This window comes from Cutaneotrichosporon oleaginosum (assembly GCF_008065305.1).
Source record: "Cutaneotrichosporon oleaginosum strain ATCC 20508 chromosome Unknown ATCC20508_contig01, whole genome shotgun sequence".
In the NCBI taxonomy this organism is placed as follows: domain Eukaryota; kingdom Fungi; phylum Basidiomycota; class Tremellomycetes; order Trichosporonales; family Trichosporonaceae; genus Cutaneotrichosporon; species Cutaneotrichosporon oleaginosum.
Genome location: NW_027072170.1, coordinates 416,832 through 436,315, shown reverse-complemented (window position 1 = coordinate 436,315; position 19,484 = coordinate 416,832). Strand labels below are relative to the sequence as shown.

Sequence of the window (19,484 nt, the reverse complement as noted above, 5' to 3'; positions counted from 1 at the left end):
TATGTCGTGATGTGAGCGATGTCAACAGCCAGGTGGAATGACGTTCAGAAATTTCATTTGGGTGGCGGCTGACCCCTGCCTCCACTTCGCACAGATAGCCCCATTGGGAGTTGCTATATGACGCCCTTTAAGAGCAAACCATACCATTGTATTTTCAAGAGAGCGTACCTCGACGTCAGCCTACGACGTGCAGCAGTCGTAGGGCAAAAAGAGCAGGAGAGAGAAGGATATTCTGTTTGTGTATCAGACGGCGTCGCAGGGACCAACAATCTGGACTGCCTCGTTATATCAGTCGGTAGATTAAATGACTCTTAATGCGGACTCTTAAGTTCCGGTTGATCATTCGGTCGTGGGTTCGAGCCCCACACGAGGCTTCTCTTTTGGCTCATGTTCCCCCATCGTTCCCTTCCTCTCGTACTCAGTGCAGCATCTTGTGCGACACTGCGTTTGCAAGCCCAAGATGTGCTAGACGAATTTTGACAGGCTTTTGATATAACTTTCCTCTCTTCAGCTATGCCTGATGTGATTCTATACTCAGATGAACTTTCACGCCAGCGGTCAGGTCTGACATCGAATAGGGGACTCAATCCCAAACAGGCGATCGAAATGCGCCTAGCCGCCAGACAACCTAAAGTGGTGAGGTCGAATTGCACACATGCCTCTGACTCTTATCTAGTTCAGCAAAAGTTCTGAGGAGTCCATTCTCGATCTGACATGAGGCCACAATCGCTCGGGTACTATTCTATTCGCATCTCTCACTTTGCCTTCGAGACACTGAGAGCCGACGCATTGTGCAGGGGTGAAGAAAGGTGTCGAATCATCTGTTCCACTCTTTTCTGACGCTCGTGAATGTACAGGCAATGCATCATCAATCACTACTGCTGGTTCTTACGTTGAAGATTCTTCCTGAACCGCCGCCGCTCCTCACCGATAGCGCCTGACCCGGCTGCATCGAAGAACGGTACGTCTTCCCATCTCACACCTGCCAATCCCTCATCGGGCACCCCACCTCCGGGTACGCGTTCGCGCCAATCCAGCATACCGGCTGGTGGTAGCTCGAAGGCTCCATTTCGTACCAGCGCCGTCGCGCGCGCGAGAGTGGCAGGCGGCAGCGGCGTCAGAAGCTGGAGCTGCATGCGCTCAGCGAATCGCACAGCACGGACGAGTGCGTGGCCGAGACACGTCGCGTCCTCTGGTGGGATTGACCCCTGTTGGTACGCCGGCCCTTCTAACTCCGGCGCCTCAAGGAGCGCAACGAGCGACCCGTTGAGAGCGAGTGGCAGATCTCCGGGAATCACGTCCTCGGACCCCTCCCCAACCAGGTAGGCGCGCTTTAGCACCCCGCCCTCTCCGAGTGTCACCGTCCAGGGACGCTGCGCGAATAGAGGAACGGACACGTCCCATCGCCCACCGAGGCCAACGGCATACAGGTACGACAGGTGAGCGACAACACGCATGTCCGCCGCTGAGTACCGCGCCTGGAGCGGAGAAGCTGGCGCGGGGGCAACGGAGAAGACCTGGGTGGGACTCGCCGAGGGAAGTGTCCCTCCGGAATGAACGATGGTGCCTTGTGATTCGTCCCGAGCCTCCTCCTCGAAGGCGAAGATATGGGTCGGCTCAGATGCCACCTCGATCGCACGCATAAGCTCCTCGCCGAGCCCACGCGTCCAGCCCTGTGTATTGATCACAAGGGGAACGACGTCCGTCCGGCGCGCACTCGTGCCTTGTAAAGACACAGGTGGGTGCTGCACCTCGTACTGGTAGAGTTGTATAGCAGCGTGCACAGCTGCCATGTACTCATCGGGGCACGGCTGTGGGCTCAGCTCGCCGAGATACATGGCACGCAGTGGTTCACGGGGGTGCGTGAATGGTGGACCTGCTGTTAGCTCACCTCGACCACCTCGACTCACCGAGTACGGGTGCATCGAGCAGCCATAAACCCACGAGGCCACCCGGCCCGAACTCTCCCTGCCCCAAGTCGCACTCAAGCCATGCAACACGAGCAAAGTTGCCCAGCAGATGGTTGAGAGCTGCTCGAGCGAGGGATGACTTGCCGCTCCGCTTTGGTCCCTTGACGACCACCACGGGGACTTGCTCAGCCAGCACTTCCTCGTCGTCATCGTCATCCACGGCGGGTGCTTGAACGAGCGACTCCAGGGCCTGGGTCCACGATGGTGGAGTAGTATGCGCGTACACCGGAGTGGAGTGGGCAGTGACCTGATGTCAGATCACATGAAGCAGCATCGCATTTGCAACTCACCGGATGCACGCCGGCAAGGCCCCAAGCTCCCCTCTCCCCCGCCCAAATGTTGTTGAAGCCAGGGACAACATCGCCAGTCAAATCTTCGATGCCGGTGCGATTCTCTTGCACCAGGAAGATGGCGCGCGACGGGTCTCGCAGGAAACCCTTGGGAAGCTTGATTTCTGCGAGCGCAGCTGCACACACCAGCTTGTTTGAGTCAATGGACGGAGCAATGACGGGGACTGGGTGGCACGTCGGCGCAAAGACAGGGTAGACCTCAAGGTCGTCATCAGCTGGATGCAGAGTTGTAGAAAGGAGGGATATTGAGTGTTGGAGAGGGATGAGAGCAAACGTGCCCACGATGCCGAGAGTCTGTACGGTCAGAACCAATGCCCAAGCGAAGGTTCTTACCTCGTGTGCGCCCAGCGAGACAATCACGGCCTGGTCTGATTTCAGAACGTCCGGCAAAGCGTCCCCGTTCAGCCTAGAAAAGTTCACACCCTCCTCGGGTTCGAACTCGCTGGTGTATGGCCGCAGCTGGATGTGGCTGTGGTCAGTTTGAAAATAGCATTCAGCTCTCACCTCGACCTCTGTCCCATATCTGGCCCCGGGCTGGGGGCAGTCGACCACGGGGTCGCAGCACCATCAAAAAGCGGCCCCTCCTCGTCACTGCTTGCGTCATCGCCCTCGTCCTCTCCGGACGAGTCATCGCTCGGAAGAGGGGCGCCTGGCGAGTATGCCCGTGTCCTTCTTGATTTGGGCGCGGTCTCCTGCTCGACCGGTTTTGGAGCGAAGAATCTTCCCTTTTTATTTCTGGGCTGCTCCTTCTGCACCTTCTGATCCCCGTCCGTCTTGTTCACGCGGCGCTTCTTGTTCACGGGCGCCGCAATCTCGACCTCGATCTCCGACTCAGATTCGCTGGTGATAGACGGCGAAGGGCTCGCGCTCATGCGCTTAGACGGCTGCGCAGCCTCCTGAATATCCACCGGTGCAGTCGCCTTGAGCTTTGCCTGGGCTGCGCGGCGAGCTGCGAGAGCGGACATGAGCTGTGGATGTCTGGAGGGAGTGTGTGGAGGGCAAAAGGCGGCGCCGGCGTTGAGCGACAGAAATTGTTGATCTTCGTTCCTGAACGCGGGGACTCCGCAATTTTCAACCACATGGCTGGCGAGGAAGGAGATCGAATTCGAGTCGGCCACCTCTCCCGCACTTGTCGCTGCTCGATCTCCTCTCCTCCCCATCAATAACTCCTCTCCTCTTCGTTCTCAAGGCTCAAGGGGCATCAGCTCACATTCATGTCTGACAGAAACCTCCGCCAGGCCGATGGCCTTCTTATGAAGGTCCACGACCCCAAGTCTGGCCCCGTTCTCCCCAAAGAGGGCGAGCATAACGTCCTCATCACGTCCGCCCTTCCTTGTGAGACCAAGCCACCATGCCGTTTTCGACTGCCGCTGACAATTAGACGTTAACAATGTCCCTCACTTGGGAAACATCATTGGCTCCACGCTTTCCGCTGATGTGTTCGCGCGTTACAACCGCACAAAGAACATCCCGACCCTCTTTGTAAGTCTCTACGAGGTCGTGTGATGGATGCGGCACTGACTTTTAACAGGTATGCGGTACCGACGAGTACGGCACTGCTACCGAGACCAAGGCCCTGGAGGAGGGCATCACCCCGATGGAGCTCACCACCAAGTTCAACAAGCTTCACACCGAGGTTTACGAATGGTTCGAGCTTGGCTTTGACATGTGGGGCCGCACGTCCGACCCAGCGCAGACCGAAGTCACTCAGGACATCTACAAGCACATCCACAAGAACGGCTTTTTCCAGCTCGAGACGAGCGATCAGACCTACTGCGAGGACGATGGGCTTTTCCTTGCCGACCGTTTCGTCGAGGGCGTATGCCCTAACTGTGGCTACGACGTGAGTCATGCATGACCTGGAGATCTCACACTGACTTTCAGGACGCGCGTGGCGACCAGTGCGACAAGTGCTCCCTCACATTCTCCTCCCCCACCGAGCTCCTTCACCCCCGCTGCAAGCGGAATAAGAGCCACAAGATTTCCGTCCGTCCTTCAACTCACTCCTGCATTCGCTTGAACGCGATTCAGCCTCGTCTGGAGGATTGGATGCAGAAGGCGCGCGTCAAGGGCAAATGGTCGTCGAACGTTGTCATCACCGACAAGGGAGAGATTGTTGAGCCTCGTATGCTCGGCGAGGGCCTCCGTCCTTCGGCTGTCACTCGCGATCTTAAATGGGGTGTGCCCGTGCCGTCCGTTGGCGACAAGGATGAGGATGACAAGCTCAAGGACAAGGTCATCTGTGAGTAGTCGTAGCTTAAATCCAATTGACCTCCAGATGTTTGGTTCGACGCGCCCATCGGCTACATCTCGATGACAAAGTCTTACACCGACAAGTGGCAGGAGTGGTGGATGAACCCCAAGAATGTCGAGCTTTACCAGTTCATGGGCAAGGACAGTGAGTGTATCTGCGCGATCTCAGCTCACACGCGTCAGACGTCTACTTCCACACCGTTCTCTTCCCCGCCATGCTGCTCGCGGACGGACGCCCGTGGACCATGCTGCACAACATCTCATCCACCCAGTACCTCAACTACGAGGATACCAAGTTCTCGAAGTCTCGTGGCGTCGGCGTCTTCGGAAACAACGCTGCTGAGACTGGCCAGCCTGCTTCGGTCTGGCGTTACTACCTCCTTTCGCAGCGACCAGAGTCCGGCGACACTTCATTCCAGTGGTCCAAGTTCATCGCGTCCATCAACAACGAGCTGCTTAACAACCTCGGCAACTTCGTCAACCGTGTTGTCAAGTTTACGAATGCTAAGTTCGACTCGGTTGTCCCCGGCCCCTCGGACGCAGGCGGAAGGCCGAAGCCCTCGAGCCAGGGTGCTGAGTGGGCGAAGCTCGACGAGGAGTTCTTTGCGGACATTAATGCCAAGCTCAAGGAGTACCGTGACCTCATGGACGCCACCAAGCTTCGTGGTGGTCTCTCCACTGCCATGTCGATTTCAGCCCGCGGTAACCAGTACCTCCAGGATTCAGGTCTCGACAACGCACTCCTTGCCAACCACCGCGAGCGGTGCGCTGAGGTCATCCTCAACGGCATCAACCTCGTTTACGTTCTTTCCGTCATCTTCCATCCCTTCATGCCTAGCACGTCTCGAGACATGCTCGCTCAGCTCAATGCCCCCGCCCGCAGTCTACCCGAGGAGTTCACCATCGACATCCTCCCTGGGCACAAGGTCGGCAAGGCCGCTCACTTGTTCAAGAGGATCGAAAACCCCGAGGAGCAGGAGGCCGCATGGCAGAAGCAATTCGGTGGCCATGACTCTGCCAAGGCCGAGGGTGTGCCCGCTGCCGAGGCCAAGCAGGCGTCGCAACCGAAGGGCGCTGTTGACCACAAGGCGAACTGGGCCAAGTCGGCCGAGAAGAAGAAGGCCGCTGCTGCTGCTGCGAATGCGGCAAAGAGCCCCGAGGAGCGCGATCTCGAGGCGAAGCTGGAAGCACAAAACCTCGTGGTGAAGAACATCCGCACTGGTCGTGGAGAAGGTAACGTTGAGGAGGAGACTGCCAAGGCCAAGTCACTCAAGGCGGAGTTGGCGGCGCTTCGCAAGAAGCTCAAGGCGACCAAGATCTAGGATCCTATAGACACAGGGTATGTATGCAGATGACCATGCTGTCACGACATTCAATCAGGATATCTATCCTGATGCGCCACAATCCTGGGCCATGCTGTAATCCGGCGCATGCTGTAATCCGACGCATCTACCCTGGTCGGCACAAACATGGAACATCCCAATGTGCGTGCCGCACATGCTCCGAGGAGCGTTGCGCGTAAGACAGTGCTCCTATGCAGTTTCCCGATCTCCCGTTGTGTGTCAGCCTTCTCTTGGTGACTGACCTGAGCAACCGATCGGGCTTCAACTCACCATCACCACTCTGACCCTGCGCCCCGATTTCTTTTCCAGATAGCACTGTTTTGCATCCTTGCTCTCCGGTCGACTCAAAAGACTAATTTGTGCCTTCGTCAACTACATCGCCCACGATGGCGGAGTCACTTACGAAGCACGACCACAGCACTCAGCATCCCAGGCGCGCTGCACCATTCCCGGCAGCTCCAAACAGTTTCACGAGGACTCCTCTTCCCCGCCACCTTCCGAATCCTACCCTCCCAGGTGTATATGACCAAGCCAAATCCGCAAGCTGGTACCTCATTCATAGTGGCGCTCAACCGAAGCTGGCGCGTAACGCCTTCGCCGCTGTTTTCCATCTGGCAGTCCTACACTACGCTCTAGACGCGTGAGCCTTTCTGTGACTGCCGACTGAGATAAGTACAGACGCCTACCGCCAGCACCAATCGCGCGTTACACGCCACGAGTGGTATACCATCTCCGACAAATTCATCAACGAAGGCCATGACCAGGCCCTGTTATTCTTCTATCCCGTCGCGCCTCTCAGAGGCTCGCCAAACACATCGCCGACGACGGGACGCTTTCGCCCACCGGCTCGAGTGCGAGTGGAGGCTTGGTGTCGCGTTGCAATGGATGCAGAGATGCGCCGCACAGTGTCGGCGATGCCCGACTCAGCTGGGCCCATTCTCACCCACCTCCGATTGCCTTTTGTGGCGGACTTGGGACCCAACGGCAGTGAGATCATTGTGTGGGAGAGTAAAAACGGGCTGCGAGCCATGATACTGCTGATGCAGTGGGGCGAGTGGGGATGGTACGAAGTCCCCCATGCTTATGCTCGCAGGCGCAACTTCGTCCCAAGTTCGATCGGCTAGCCACCAACGACCTCTCGCCCAATCATACCCTCCACCCCATCTGAACTACCGTAGTAAGCATTCTTCTTCTTAGCTCGTCCAATTTGACGTAGATAGTAGCCAGGCATGACTACTTATTTCTGCGGGGTACCCTCGCCTTGCTGCTTCAGAGCATGGTCTGGGGCAGAGAGGCGGAGATTGATTTCGCGGAGTTCATCATGATGTCCGCTATTGTTGATGGGTTCGCGTCGCGCGTCCGTCCATCTCTCCGCACGTCCGCAAGTCCGCACTAACGCATTCAAACACTTCACCACTGAACGCAACTCTACCTTTGATAAAGTTGCCACCGCTCTTAACGGGCTTGTCGCCATCATGTCGCGCCTCAGCAGCGCGACCAACATCCTGATGGAGGTGAGTGGTTCAGCGCCTGCCGCAGGGAGATGCGAACAAGGCTTCATGGTGACAAGGCAACTTGTCGACAGTCGTCTTCTGATGATATGATGTGAGCGGCGCTTACAATAGATGAGGAAGCTGTTCCAGCACCCTTACCTTGTCGCCCCAGAGATGGACAACCCCGAACTCTCTCAAGAGGAGCAGCACAAGCAGCTCATAGACGCGAGCGGCAAACTATTGTTCCTCAAGCAGCTCCTTCCTCGGCTCAAGGAACGAGGTCACCGTGTGCTGCTGTTCTCACAGGTAAGTGTCATGCTCTCTCGCTAGCTGACGCGATCCAGTTTAAAATTGCCCTCAACCTCAGTTCGTGCCCTCCTCGTCATCATGCTGGATCTAACTTGCAGTCGAGGACTTTCTTTGCGGCGAGGGCTACAAGTACCTCCGTCTCGATGGTGACGTCAACCAGCTGCATCGTCAGAAGGATATGGACAAGTTCAATGCGCCCAACTCTGATTATTTCATCTTCCTCCTGACCACGCGTGCTGGCGGCGTTGGAATCAACCTGGCTTCGGCCGACACGGGTAGGCCTAGGGTAATGTGTTCGTCATCTCATGCCAGTCATTGTCCACGACCCAGATTTCAATCCTCATCAAGATCTGCAGGTGTGCTGTTCATTCAGCAGCTCTAACGATCACAGGCCATCTCGCGCGCCCATCGCTTTGGGCAAACCAAGCGGGTCTTGGTGTTCAAGCTAATGATGGAGAACTCGGCTGAGGGTACGTCAAGTGCTCTAATGATTGCTACAACACAGTGCGTATCATCAATAGCGGCAAGAAGAAGCTCGTTCTGGATCATCTTGTTGTGCAACAGCTGGGCAAGGACCGTGAGGAGGGCGAGTATGAGAACCTCATCCTCTATGGTGCCGAGGATATCACCAAGATTGACGAGGACGCCTCGGACATGCGTGTCTGGACGTCGAAGATGATTGACGATCTGATCGACGACGCCGAGAAGGAAGCTGAGGAAGCTGCAAAGGCGCAGGAAGAAGCCGACGCTGCCAAAGCCGTTCCCGTGGCAGCTGACGAGGCCTCAAAAGCTCGCGGCTTCTCGTTCGCCAAGATCTGGGAAACCAAGGCTAAGGAGGTTGCGGCGCCTGTCTTGGACGAGCCGGAAGAGGAACCTGACTTTGATGAGCATGGCTGGCTGCAGTTTCTTCAGCAAGTGGAGGCTACCGAGGCAGCCCAGCGAGAGCAGGCTCGTGCCGTTGCAGGTCGCCTGCGCGCATTGAAGAAAATCAAGTACAACTTGGAGCGGACCGACTTTGGCGACACCAGTCCGGAGAAGCAGAAAAAGAAGGGGAAGGGCAAGGAGAAGATGCAAACCGCGGTTGACGACACGGACGGAGATGACGACTTCGTGCCCCTTCCCGAACTCAGCGACGAGGACGACATGGACACACCCGGTGGCCCGACAGACCTGGAAGATCTTAGCAATGACCAGCGTAGGATCATCGGTGGCATTGCGGCTGGTCAGCGCAAGCTTACCAAGCACGAGCGAGCGCTGCTTAGAAAGTGGCACAGCCTCGACGAAAAAAGGCGCGCCGAAGCTTCAGCCAGCGCGTCCGTACCAGCCGCTGAGTCAATGCCCGTCAATATCCCGTTGACAAATGTTTCGTCTGCGACCGTTTCTCAGGCAGAGCATACTTCACAGCAGGTGCTTACTCCTCACCTTTCTGCCTCTTTGCGGCACGGCGCGCCCCCACCTGCAGCCGGTCCTGGCCCGGCAACTGCAGAACAGCGCGCTCTGACTTCCGCTCGCCCGTCACAGTCCCCACTTGTCGCAGCGGCAATCGCGGGCGAGCTCATCGGTCGCGTGGCGAATGGTGAGGTTCTCACCATGACTGTTCCTCCGTCGCACGGCGAACAAGTGTCCTCATCGGACCTCGTGAGATGGCCAAGCATCCGTATGATGGCAGAGCCTAAGCACTCAGAGCTCATTGCCTCTGGGCGAGCGCTTCTGATAGCTCTTTATAGAGCCCTTCAGGCCACCGACAACCCCGTGGGCTATTCCGCAGACTGGGGCGAACTCGTGAAGGTAAACACACTCACTGCGACTCGCAAAGACCACTACGTGAGGTTGGCCAGGGTTGCAGACCAACATCGGGCTACAACGCAGAACAACAAAGACCGCAGCTTCTCCGCAATCGACGCGGTGGGTACGGCCTTCTACTTCATCGACGCCCTTGCGCCAATCAACCCACCCCCGCCCCGTCCTCCGCCCGTGGCCCAGACTATGCACCCTCTCACCATTCATCACCGTCCAGGGCCAGCAGGTACACTCGCGTCATCCTCAGACTCCATTGCACCCGCTCCGTTCGCGACTCACTTTTCGTCGCATGGACCGCATCTCTCCACTTCAGCATGGGCCCCCGCTGGGTACTACAGCTCAGCAATTCCGCGACCTCCACCCAGTATGCCACCTTACCACTCGCTGCCGCAGCAGCACATGTCCCTGCACGTGCAGCATCCGGGGACGGGATCTGTTCCGCACTACAATGCCCAGCGCGCCCCTGTTGCGCCTATTCGGCCTGCCCCACCACAATCTCAAGCCGTCTACTATCACCAGCCACCAGAGTCCCGGCAAACTCGTGAACAACCTTTATCGTCGCAGTTACCGCAATCTTCTTCAGCGCGGTGGGCGGACCAACCGCATCCGTCGATCCAGTCCCATCAGCCTGCACCAGCTAACGCCCACCTGTCGCAAACACAGCGGCAGGATGTACTAGGGCCATCTTCGGTGCAGGCATCTGCTGCGCCTGCCCGTCCAGTGGATCTACGGCAACCACGGCCGCAGGATCTACCACAACCTTCTTCAGTGCAGACCCCAGCAGCGCCACCTCTGCACGGGACATCTAAGCACGCCATCATTCACCTCTCAGGCGGCCCGGTCAAGGACAGTGGTGCTCAGCCTGTTGTGCTCAGCGCAATGCAACTTGGCGACTCGTCACGGTTCGACCCACAATTCCTTGGCGCACAGTCTGAAGAAGCGGATCATGGCTGTTACTGGTGCCAGCAAGACCACCTACTTCGAGATTGTCCAGCGCTTCTCTCACTGGAGGACATCGGTATTTACCGAAGAAATATTGAGGCCAGTGACGAGAGCATTGATGCCAAGGTAAGCATAACCCAGAGCCCAAGCTGATCCAATCAGGAGAGAGGTCTTCGCGCGCTTGCGAGAATGGAAGTGGCCCGAAGGGAGCGTGACGCGATCTACAGTCGGAGATCCAGGAAGAGGGCGAGCGACCACGACGGCACAGCGAACGATCCTATCGAGATTGACTTGGAAGCGTCTCGCTCACCCTCCCCGGACACTGGCCCTGCCTCGAAGCGTGCACGAGTTGAGCCTACCTTCCAAGGTTGTCGAGTTTGCAACGGCGAGGTTGCACACGCTCTCGCCGCATGCCCTGTAGTGCTGGCCGGTGCCGACTCTATTAAGCGGTAAGTCGCCCTTCACTGTTCCTGCACTGACGGTAGTGCCCTGGGGAATTTTGACCCCGGCTCGCCGACGCACGACATGTTGTTGAAGTTTCTTCGAGCAGCCGAAATCGGAGTCCCGGCTGGTGCGCTGGAGCCGTGCGCATACTGCAACACATCGTGCGGCATGACCGTGCGACAGTGCGCCGAGGTGCGCGGCAAGCGCAAGGACCTCAAGCATAAGATTCGCCACATTGACGAGCATGTCCTTCCCAGCACCGAGGAGCAGCTCCGCGTACTCAGGAGCCGCCGCCTAACGACAGCTGATTGGGAGCTTCCAAGCCTAGAGCGTCAGATCGCCGACACCGAGAAAGAAGTCCACAGACTAGAGCGTGTTCTTGCACGCCTGTACGAGGCGTACAGTCAGTGGCCCAACCTCAAGCGACCAAGTGACGGGAAGGGCGCTCTTGGGAGCCCCGATGGTGTGCAGAAGACATCGTGACGGACGTGCGCGTCGAAGCAGCGGCTATGCCGCAGCGTACATGCGTTTGAGTCGAGTAGCATGAGTGACCAAGCGTTCACGTGCTTCCCCCTTTCCTAGTGCACGGCTACTCATGCCCATTGGTGTGATCCATCTGATCTGTCTGTGCCCAAGGGATAAAGCGCTGAGGTTATAAGTGGCACTACAATGCATCTAGGCTGACTCGTCCCCCGATCCAGGTCGCGTGATGAGATGACTATAACTACTTCTGTATTGTGTTGACCAGCCTGGAAAGTTAGCGCATGTAGTCTGATGAGCGAGCAATGCGTCCAGTAAGGGGAAATCGTGCCAAATCTGGCCGTGCGCGGGCAGATGTTCAAGGGCCACTGTTTGCACCAGTTATCCTCATGTCCCCACGACTGCCAGGCTGCAGTAGAGGGAACTCGCCATGGCGCGCCGAAGCGGCGTGATGATGTCTTGGGCGCCGCTTGAGCCAGAAGGGCGCTTGCCATCACGCGCTAGCTCTGTTCGAGACGAAGTACCCGCACACTCATTGCTCGGCATCCGTCGCGTGTCGCCGAGACTCCCCCACACTCCGCACCGATAGCAGACTCACCAGTCAAGCCCTTCCTCGAGCCCCTCGCCCTTTGTCGCGCAGCTCCCGCGCACGCTCCACTCGCGCCCCTTCTCCTGCCCTGCGAGACCAAGCTTGTCGCTGATCTCGGCGGGTGAGAGCGCGCCGGCCATGTCTTGCTTGTTGGCGAAAACAAGCACGGGAACGTTCTTGAGCTCCTCTTCGGCGAGCATTGTGAGGAGCTCGGAACGGGATGTAGGCAAGCGGGCCGTGTCGGCCGAGTCGATCACGTAGATGATTGCCTGTCGTCAGCGGTGCGCGGGGCGTCCACGGCATAGGGCGCACGCACTTGTGTGTTGGCGTAGTAGCATCGCCAGTATGGCCTGATACTCGACTGCCCTCCGAGGTCCCACACTTGGAAGTTGATGTTCTTGTATGAAACGGTCTCGACATTGAAGCCAATGGCTGGGCGTCAGTGGAATCAGCAGGAATACGCACTGGGGATGGTAGATACGACTTCTCCAATCTGGAGGCGATAGAGGATTGTTGTCTGGTGTGAGCTGAGCCACATGAGGGCGCGGAGCCTGCTGCTCTGCCGATGACAAAGCCGGCTCCAAAGCCAAGAGTGGCGTGTTGACGCACCTTTCCGGCAGAGTCCAGCCCAACCATGAGAATGCGGACCTCCTTGTCTTTCCCCCAGAATGCGAGACTCGACAGACTAGTGTAGATGCGCGAGAGAGACAAGCCCATCTCGTCAGGTGTTGATGGCGGCGACGGGGAGGGGAATGAGGAGAGAAGGTGGAGGGGGCGCGCCAAGACGTTGTGCGAGCGGGCGGAGCGGGGAATAGGCTGTGGTGGGAGTGGGGTGTCGCCTTGTGTCGAGCAGGCCACTCGGAGTGCGATGAGTCGATGCGAGCGGTGGCAGAGATGAGAGCGTGAGCGAGTGACAGATGCCAGAATGAGTTGAGCGGCGACGGCGAAGACGAGGAGAAACTCGACGAGCTGGGCGCGGCGCCCGCCCCGTGGCACACCTGGACCTTCCTCGCCCTGGGCCAAGCTCATAAGGGTCTGCTTCGGCCCTGAGCTCAAAGGCCAAGACTCTATCCTAATGCCCACGTGGTGTTGTAATTACGCCTCCTAAGAGCAGCCAAACAAACAAGTATTTGGGCCCCACGGTGGAGGAGCGGTGGAGGGCAAATATTTTGGTGTGGCTCACCCGAGCTCATCACCGTCATCTCATCACTTCGCCCCACTGCCATCACAATCATGTCCGACGAGCGCCAGGAGACCAAGGAAGAGCGAAGGGCGAGGAGGGCAGCTAAGAAGGCTGTGAGCTATACCTCTGCATCTTGCAGCTAACGGCAGGAGAAAGCCCGCGTGGCAGAGGCTGAATCTATCACCGTCAAGGAGGACGTGATGGAAGCTAAGACGAACGCCGAGGTCGCGCCGGAGGAGACAAAAGAGGAGCGCAAGGCAAGGAAACGCGCGGCTAAGGAGGTTGGTTTTTACCTTAAGTGTGGGTCCACTGACCACAGGCGAAGAAGGCCGCGAAGGCCTCCGAGGACAAGAAGTCGGTGGAGGAGGGCAAGGCGAGCAAGGATGGCAAGGAGCAGAGCGACACCAAGAGCAACAAGGAGAAGAAGCGGAAGCGCGACGAAGGCGAGGTCAAGGCGGAGGCTCAATCCAAAGCCCAGCCTCCCAATAAGAAGGCGGCGCTCGACACGTCGGCGCCAATCTTCGCGGACGAGAGCTTGTCCGATCAGGCCAAAAAGGGTACGTCGACTCGAGCCTCGTTGGCTCAGCATGGCCAAGCTCATTCTAGCTATCCACTACGCACAGCAGTTCGGCACACCCTCTTGGAAGTTCAACAAGGCGCGACAGGGGTGGTTGCTGCGGCATCTTTGGGGCGGCGAGATTCCTGACGAGCACGTCTCCACGGTCGTTGCCTACCTGAAGACAGTGCAAGGCGGGGTGCGGGGAGTGAGTTGCGACGGCTGGTTCGAACCTCGTTATTTGAAGCTGACAATAGGCGCTGGCGACCAAGGCAAAGGAGTACGCCAGAGAGGAGGAGGAGGTGAAGGCCGACGAGGAGGCTAAAGTCGAGGAGGCTACAGCGAAGGTTGAGGACGAAAGCAAGGACGAAGGCGGCGAGGGCGACAAGAACGATGTCCAGGAGGAAGCCGATCCTGCCGACGCTGAGGAGCGCGCGCGGCGAAGGAAACGCGCCCGCCAGCTCCTGGAGGCGATGGGTGAGACTTACAACATCTAGACATTCATCATGCACAGTGTACGTTGCGAGTATTTGCGCCTCGCGGACACGCGGCATCTACGGCCGTAAAGTATCAAGGGGTTTAGTGGGATCGCATGGCATGGCAACATGATCTAATATACATCTCTACTGGGTCTAAAACTAATGGAAGCCACCCATGCCCATGCCCATACCCATGCCACCCATGCTCATGCCACCCATGCCCATGCCGTTCACGCCGCCCATACTGCCAGGCATGGCACCACCCATAGCTCCTCCCATTGCTCCGGCCATGGGCCCGCCGCCCATGCCACCGCCACCCACAGCCCCACCGCCCATTTCAGGGCCGCCAGCGCCGGTGCCGGCGCCGCCCATGCCGCTCATCTGCGCGACCATGAACTGCATGAGCTCCATCTGGTTCGGCTCGCGCCCCGTCGACGCACGCCACGCCTCGCCAAGCGATGCCCAACTCCCCCCGTCACCGGGGTTGAATGACGCCCAGTCAAACGTTTCGAGCGTCGCCCCGCCGCTCCGGCCCAAGCCAGCGCCAGGGGGCTGGAAGTTGCCAGGGGCACCACTGCGCGAAGGCTCGTCTCGCTCATGAGGCATGTCGCGGGACAGCGAGCGAGGCAGTGAAGTGTTGGAGCTAGGTGGTGTGGGGCGAGGCGGTAGTCCGTCGGGTTTGGGAGGTAGCGTGCCTCGCGCCTCCTGGCTGCCGGGGCGGTCGTGGGAATGATCGCGGTGTCCGTGACGGGCGTCGCCGCCACGGGGGTCGCGGGGCCCTCGAAGGTCGGGTTGGAAATCGCGCTGTCGTGGGTCACGGCCACGCGGCGCGTCACGCGGATCATGCGCTTCACGATCGCGGGAGCCCAAGTCTCGATCACGTCCGTAATCGCTGTGCTCACGCTCACGGTCGCGGGGATCCCCACGATGTTCGCGAGGTGGGTATTCCCGTTGCTGCGGACCTCTCGGATCGCGATCGTCCCTGTAGTCCCTTGGAGGGGCGCGGGCGCGGTCGCGGTCGCGGTCGTGTGCATCACGATCCCAACTCCCGCGTCGTGGATCGTGGTCGCGCAGATCACGCGGGTCCCGAGGACCGCGGCGGTCGTCCCACTCTCGTGGGTCCCGGTCCCGCCGACGCTCGGGAGAACGCGAACGCTGCCGTTTTCGGCCGTCACGACTGGCGTCGCGCGACGGGTGGCCGTTCCGATCACCGTTGGGGCGAGGTGGTAGCGACTGCGCAGGCCCAGACGCATGGGAATACTGAGCGTGTGGTGCCTGCTGCCCGAGTGTGGCACCCAGGTTAGCGAGGGCTGCGAGACTCGCGGTATCGAGGTTGGGGGCAGACGGTTTCCTGACATTGGCCAGCACGGCGTCGAGCGCCGGGTTGGACTGCCTCCTTCTTGTTAATCTCACATCGTCTGACCGCCACAACACTTACGATACTGGGGCGGACTGTGGCTGGGGGTCCTTGTCCTTGACACCCAGCATGGCCATGATCTCTGGGGGAAGCTGCCCCTGCTGCTGCTGAGGTGCAGGGGAACGCGATTCAGGCGTGCCGCCCATGGTGCGCGCGTATCTCTCGATGAGGTGGAACGGTGGTGGTTCAACAGGTGTCGTGGAGCGTGCTACGGTCTCAGCTAGTGCAACGGAGGATAGGCAGGGAGGAGAGCACGGCACCTGGAAGGGCCAGCTAGCGTGCAAAACGGATGCATGCGGTTGGCGCGCCTACAACCGAGTAGATGTAGATACGGGGAGCGGCGAAGGACAAGCTCGTGATGCTGTGCTGTGGCATAATTGCCCGTTGTCTGGCAATTTTGGTCAAGCCTGGCCAGAATGTGCGATTCACAATCTGCACAAGGCGTCAAGTCAAGATATTTACCTGTTTTTGGTGCTACCGGACCCATCGGCGAGCGCGATCCAGGTGTTGAAGCGGCAGCGATCCGGGCCGCTAGCTGACTGACACAAGAGTCGGGGAAGGTCGAGCCTTTCCTCCAAATCTCAACAACTTTGCGAGTCTTGTCCTGCTGGTCAGAGCGCACTCTCGAGCGCTGAGGCCACACTCACCCTGCCATCTGACCAGACACCGCCTTTGCCATCGTCGACCATGCCCTGGATCCACTCGTCAACAACACCCTCCATTTTGGCGAGAAGACTGGCAGGATTCCCGCGACCACGCTCTGTTGATACTGATGTGTGAGTTCCCTTGGATGCAGCCTTTGCGGCGCGCGCGATCGCGTCAAAGACATAAAGCGAGCTGATACGCGCGGTGCTCGCTGGAGGCAGAGAAGTGTTGAGCTTTAGCAACGATGTTACCAGGTGGTGATCATGGGCCACTGCCTTGAGGGCTAGTTCCTGAAGATCCTTGACCTTGCTGCCGGAGAGACGGCTGCTCGTGACCGTCTTTTCCAGCAGCGCGTCGAACGCCTGGGGTGAGTTGGACACGATGACTGATGCTCACCTTGAGGAGGTCGTTTGACATGCTGGGATGGAAGATGTGTTGATTGATGAGGTCGGTGGCCAAGACAAACCAGTGTCGACTTGGATGGAATGGGAGTGTGCACCGAGCCAGGCGGAAGGAAGGGGGGCATGTGAGGATATTGCCGCAATACTTCCGGTGTGGCAGCGGAAATGAGGCGATGATGACGTAGCCAGGTGCAGGCAGGGGCCGGAACGAGGGGTGAGATCGGCGCGCGTGGCGGACGGCAACGATGATGCGCATCACGTTGAGGAGGAGACTTGAACCGCACCACGCTCTCTGCCTTCTTTACTTCTCATCCTCCCAAGCATTCAACTCTCGCTTGCTTTTCTCTGCTCCTCCTCTACACATCTCTTTATCTTTCTCCTTACCCCCACCCCTCGCGAACATGACAGTACGTCTCTCTCTCTCTATCTCCGTTTGAGTGGCGCTGACATTAGCTCTACTACACTCGTACGCCGGCCTTGGTCCAATGGTGACCAAGCTAACCTCAGTGTGCTTCGCACTCCTCATGGCCGAGGTGGGCCTCTTCACTACAATCATTGCGCCTATGCCCTTCACCATGCGCAAGCGGTGAGTGCAGCAGCTCCTCGGCACTACTGACCTTCAGCCTGATGCGCTTCTTGAGCGACAACCCAATCATCGCCAAGATCCAGTATGGGGTGAGTCTACCTTGCTTGATAAGGGAACTGCAGTGTCGCTGACCCCAGCTCAAAATCACATTCATGTGCGCTCACTAAATTCACCCCTACGCTACCGACGGTGCTGATACCAGTTTCATCGCTGTCCTCTTTGTGGATGCCCTCCAGCGTATGATCCGCATTGCCCAGGAGGGCGCAAAGGCGAAGGCGCAGCCTGACATCACTGACGCGCGAACTGAGATGGCCTAGTGAGTGTTCATGAGTTTCTGATACCGAGCCGATGCTAACTCTCAGCGCCGCTCGCCGCTTCTACGCCCAGCGCAACCGTGAGTAGCTTTTGTGCACCGCCTCGTTGCACTGGTCGCGGGAAAGGACACCCTGGTTCTCGAGTTTTGGCCGATGTGGACTTGTCGAGCAGTCGTGCTACACGTCCCATGTTTGCGAGCTTTTCGTCCGTCGGGGATCGCTCGCATAATCACTCGATCGAGTAACACCGGCCTTTGGCCTTGGATCTTCTGGCTTTGCTCATCTTTTGAAGAGCTGCTAACCTTTAGTCTACCTTACTGGCGCGACCCTCTTCCTCTCGCTGGTCCTCTCGCGGGTCTTCTACATTCTCCTTGACTTCATTACCACCCAGGAGCAGCTGAACGCCCTTTCGGTCAAGACAGCCAAGGGCTCGCAGGCTGCTGGTGAGACCGAGGAGCTCCGCAAGCGCGTTCGCGAGCTCGAAGCCGACCTCAAGGTCTCGCAGACCCAGGGACGCGACTTTGACACGCTCAAGAAGCAGGCGTCGCAGCAGGCCCAGGAATACAACCGTCTCGCTGACGAGCACGTTAAGGCTGTGAGTTCAAGCGGAATCAAGGCGGATGCTGCAAGTGACGAGTACACGATGCCGGGCGGCATCGGGGGCTGGGCGTCGTGGGCGGCTTCGTCGACTGTCCGCCGCCGCGGCAATCGCAGTTGAACGTGACGTGAAGATGAAGACGACGATGAAGATGAAGATGGCAAGAAGAACGCAATTGACAGACCAGACCGGCGCAAAGTCGGACAAGAAGTTCGACTGAGCCAGCACCCGAGCTCGAGTGGCCAGCAGGCGAGGATGGCCCTGCCTCGACGAGGCTGCCCTTGCCCTCGACCCACTGAAACGTACCTGAATCATTAGTCATGATAGAATTTAAATGTACTTGATTCGGTGTGAATGAACGGGTGTGAGCGTATGCCTGACTACGACTCTTTACTGACACATCGCCGACTCGCGATGCATATTGCGTACGATGGACGAAGCAAAGGACGGACACAAGGCATCAATCGCAGTGACACCCAACGGTGGTCTTACCTCGCGACAGCACCCAGTCATGCACTTCGTTTTATCTCATCTGTCCAGATCTTGTTTTCTCGAGCACTGCTGAGCTGCTGCACTGCTGCAAGGGCTCCCCTATACCACAGATCCGCCGCCACGTGGGCACGTGCTGATTACTTTTCGATTCCCCGCCTTCGGCCCGTCAGGTGACTGGGTCGCCACGCTCAATGCCCACGTACAGACATGATCACAGAGTGCATCACTACAGTGCGCGCCAGGAGCGCGTGACTACGAGGAGGAGCCACGGCGAGGCGGGCGGGCGTGTCGCCCTCCCGTACCCAAACCTAGCTGCCTTCACTGAGGCGAGGGGGGTTGACGGGGACTCGTAGCTCTGGCTGGCGCTGAGCGTAGTGTTGCTTCGGACGTCGGCGGAGATGTGGAGTTGCGTGAAGTTGGTGATGAGGGTGGAGGAGGGTGAAGGGAAAATTGACAGAGAGGAGGGAGCGGCGCCGTAAAGGCGAGGAGACGTCCCATAGGTAGATCGCGCGAGTGAATAGGCGCTTGCAGAGCAGCTCGCGAGCTGCGAGGCGTGACGGGTTCGAGGAAAGTCGAAGCGCGAAGACGCATAGGGTATATTAGAGGGGAGGGTTGAGCGGGGCGTGCTATCGTAACCGGGATCTTGAACTTGGCTGTGTTGGGAATTGGGAAGGGAGGGGACAGACGCAGAGAAAGGTGAGGAGGCAGAATTAGATAGAGACGTGAATGAAGGGGAGAGGGACCATTGTGGGGGACGAGTGCTGAGAAGGCGACAGACGAGGAGGAAGGGGGTCGGGGTGCAAGTCTGATCACCGGTGGCGCGATGAGGCAAATTCAAAC

The 19,484-nt window shown here is 58.4% G+C and overlaps 6 protein-coding genes across 6 annotated transcripts; 4 read left to right on the top strand and 2 right to left on the bottom strand.

Moving 5' to 3' along the window:
* Positions 1–3,534: 3,534 nt before the first annotated feature.
* COLE_00183 (uncharacterized protein) lies at positions 3,535–5,895 on the top strand (the record flags this gene model as incomplete). The annotated part of the gene is made up of 6 exons (XM_018425728.2): positions 3,535–3,655; positions 3,702–3,802; positions 3,852–4,163; positions 4,205–4,562; positions 4,599–4,718; positions 4,757–5,895. 6 exons carry the CDS (start codon positions 3,535–3,537, stop codon positions 5,893–5,895), a joined length of 2,151 nt encoding a protein of 716 aa, XP_018280983.1.
* Positions 5,896–7,391: 1,496 nt separating this feature from the next.
* On the top strand, positions 7,392–11,387 carry COLE_00182 (uncharacterized protein; the record flags this gene model as incomplete). The annotated part of the gene is made up of 9 exons (XM_018420720.2): positions 7,392–7,430; positions 7,542–7,715; positions 7,754–7,775; positions 7,817–7,993; positions 8,031–8,074; positions 8,110–8,188; positions 8,224–10,586; positions 10,623–10,909; positions 10,946–11,387. The coding sequence occupies 9 exons, from the start codon at positions 7,392–7,394 to the stop codon at positions 11,385–11,387; spliced, it is 3,627 nt and encodes a 1,208-aa protein (XP_018280984.1).
* Positions 11,388–11,978: 591 nt separating this feature from the next.
* On the bottom strand, positions 11,979–12,609 carry COLE_00181 (uncharacterized protein; the record flags this gene model as incomplete). Its single annotated transcript, XM_018420245.2, has 4 exons — positions 11,979–12,242; positions 12,290–12,405; positions 12,439–12,490; positions 12,583–12,609. The coding sequence occupies 4 exons, from the start codon at positions 12,607–12,609 to the stop codon at positions 11,979–11,981; spliced, it is 459 nt and encodes a 152-aa protein (XP_018280985.2).
* Positions 12,610–13,206: 597 nt separating this feature from the next.
* COLE_00180 (uncharacterized protein) lies at positions 13,207–14,209 on the top strand (the record flags this gene model as incomplete). Its single annotated transcript, XM_018426445.2, has 5 exons — positions 13,207–13,269; positions 13,306–13,437; positions 13,476–13,713; positions 13,763–13,920; positions 13,970–14,209. 5 exons carry the CDS (start codon positions 13,207–13,209, stop codon positions 14,207–14,209), a joined length of 831 nt encoding a protein of 276 aa, XP_018280986.1.
* Positions 14,210–14,568: 359 nt separating this feature from the next.
* Positions 14,569–16,670, bottom strand: COLE_00179 (uncharacterized protein; the record flags this gene model as incomplete). The annotated part of the gene is made up of 6 exons (XM_065626064.1): positions 14,569–15,368; positions 15,403–15,587; positions 15,630–15,816; positions 16,149–16,212; positions 16,256–16,615; positions 16,650–16,670. The coding sequence occupies 6 exons, from the start codon at positions 16,668–16,670 to the stop codon at positions 14,569–14,571; spliced, it is 1,617 nt and encodes a 538-aa protein (XP_065482558.1).
* Positions 16,671–17,178: 508 nt separating this feature from the next.
* Positions 17,179–18,372, top strand: COLE_00178 (uncharacterized protein; the record flags this gene model as incomplete). Its single annotated transcript, XM_065626063.1, has 6 exons — positions 17,179–17,240; positions 17,278–17,346; positions 17,443–17,556; positions 17,603–17,634; positions 17,863–18,149; positions 18,340–18,372. 6 exons carry the CDS (start codon positions 17,179–17,181, stop codon positions 18,370–18,372), a joined length of 597 nt encoding a protein of 198 aa, XP_065482557.1.
* Positions 18,373–19,484: the final 1,112 nt, after the last annotated feature.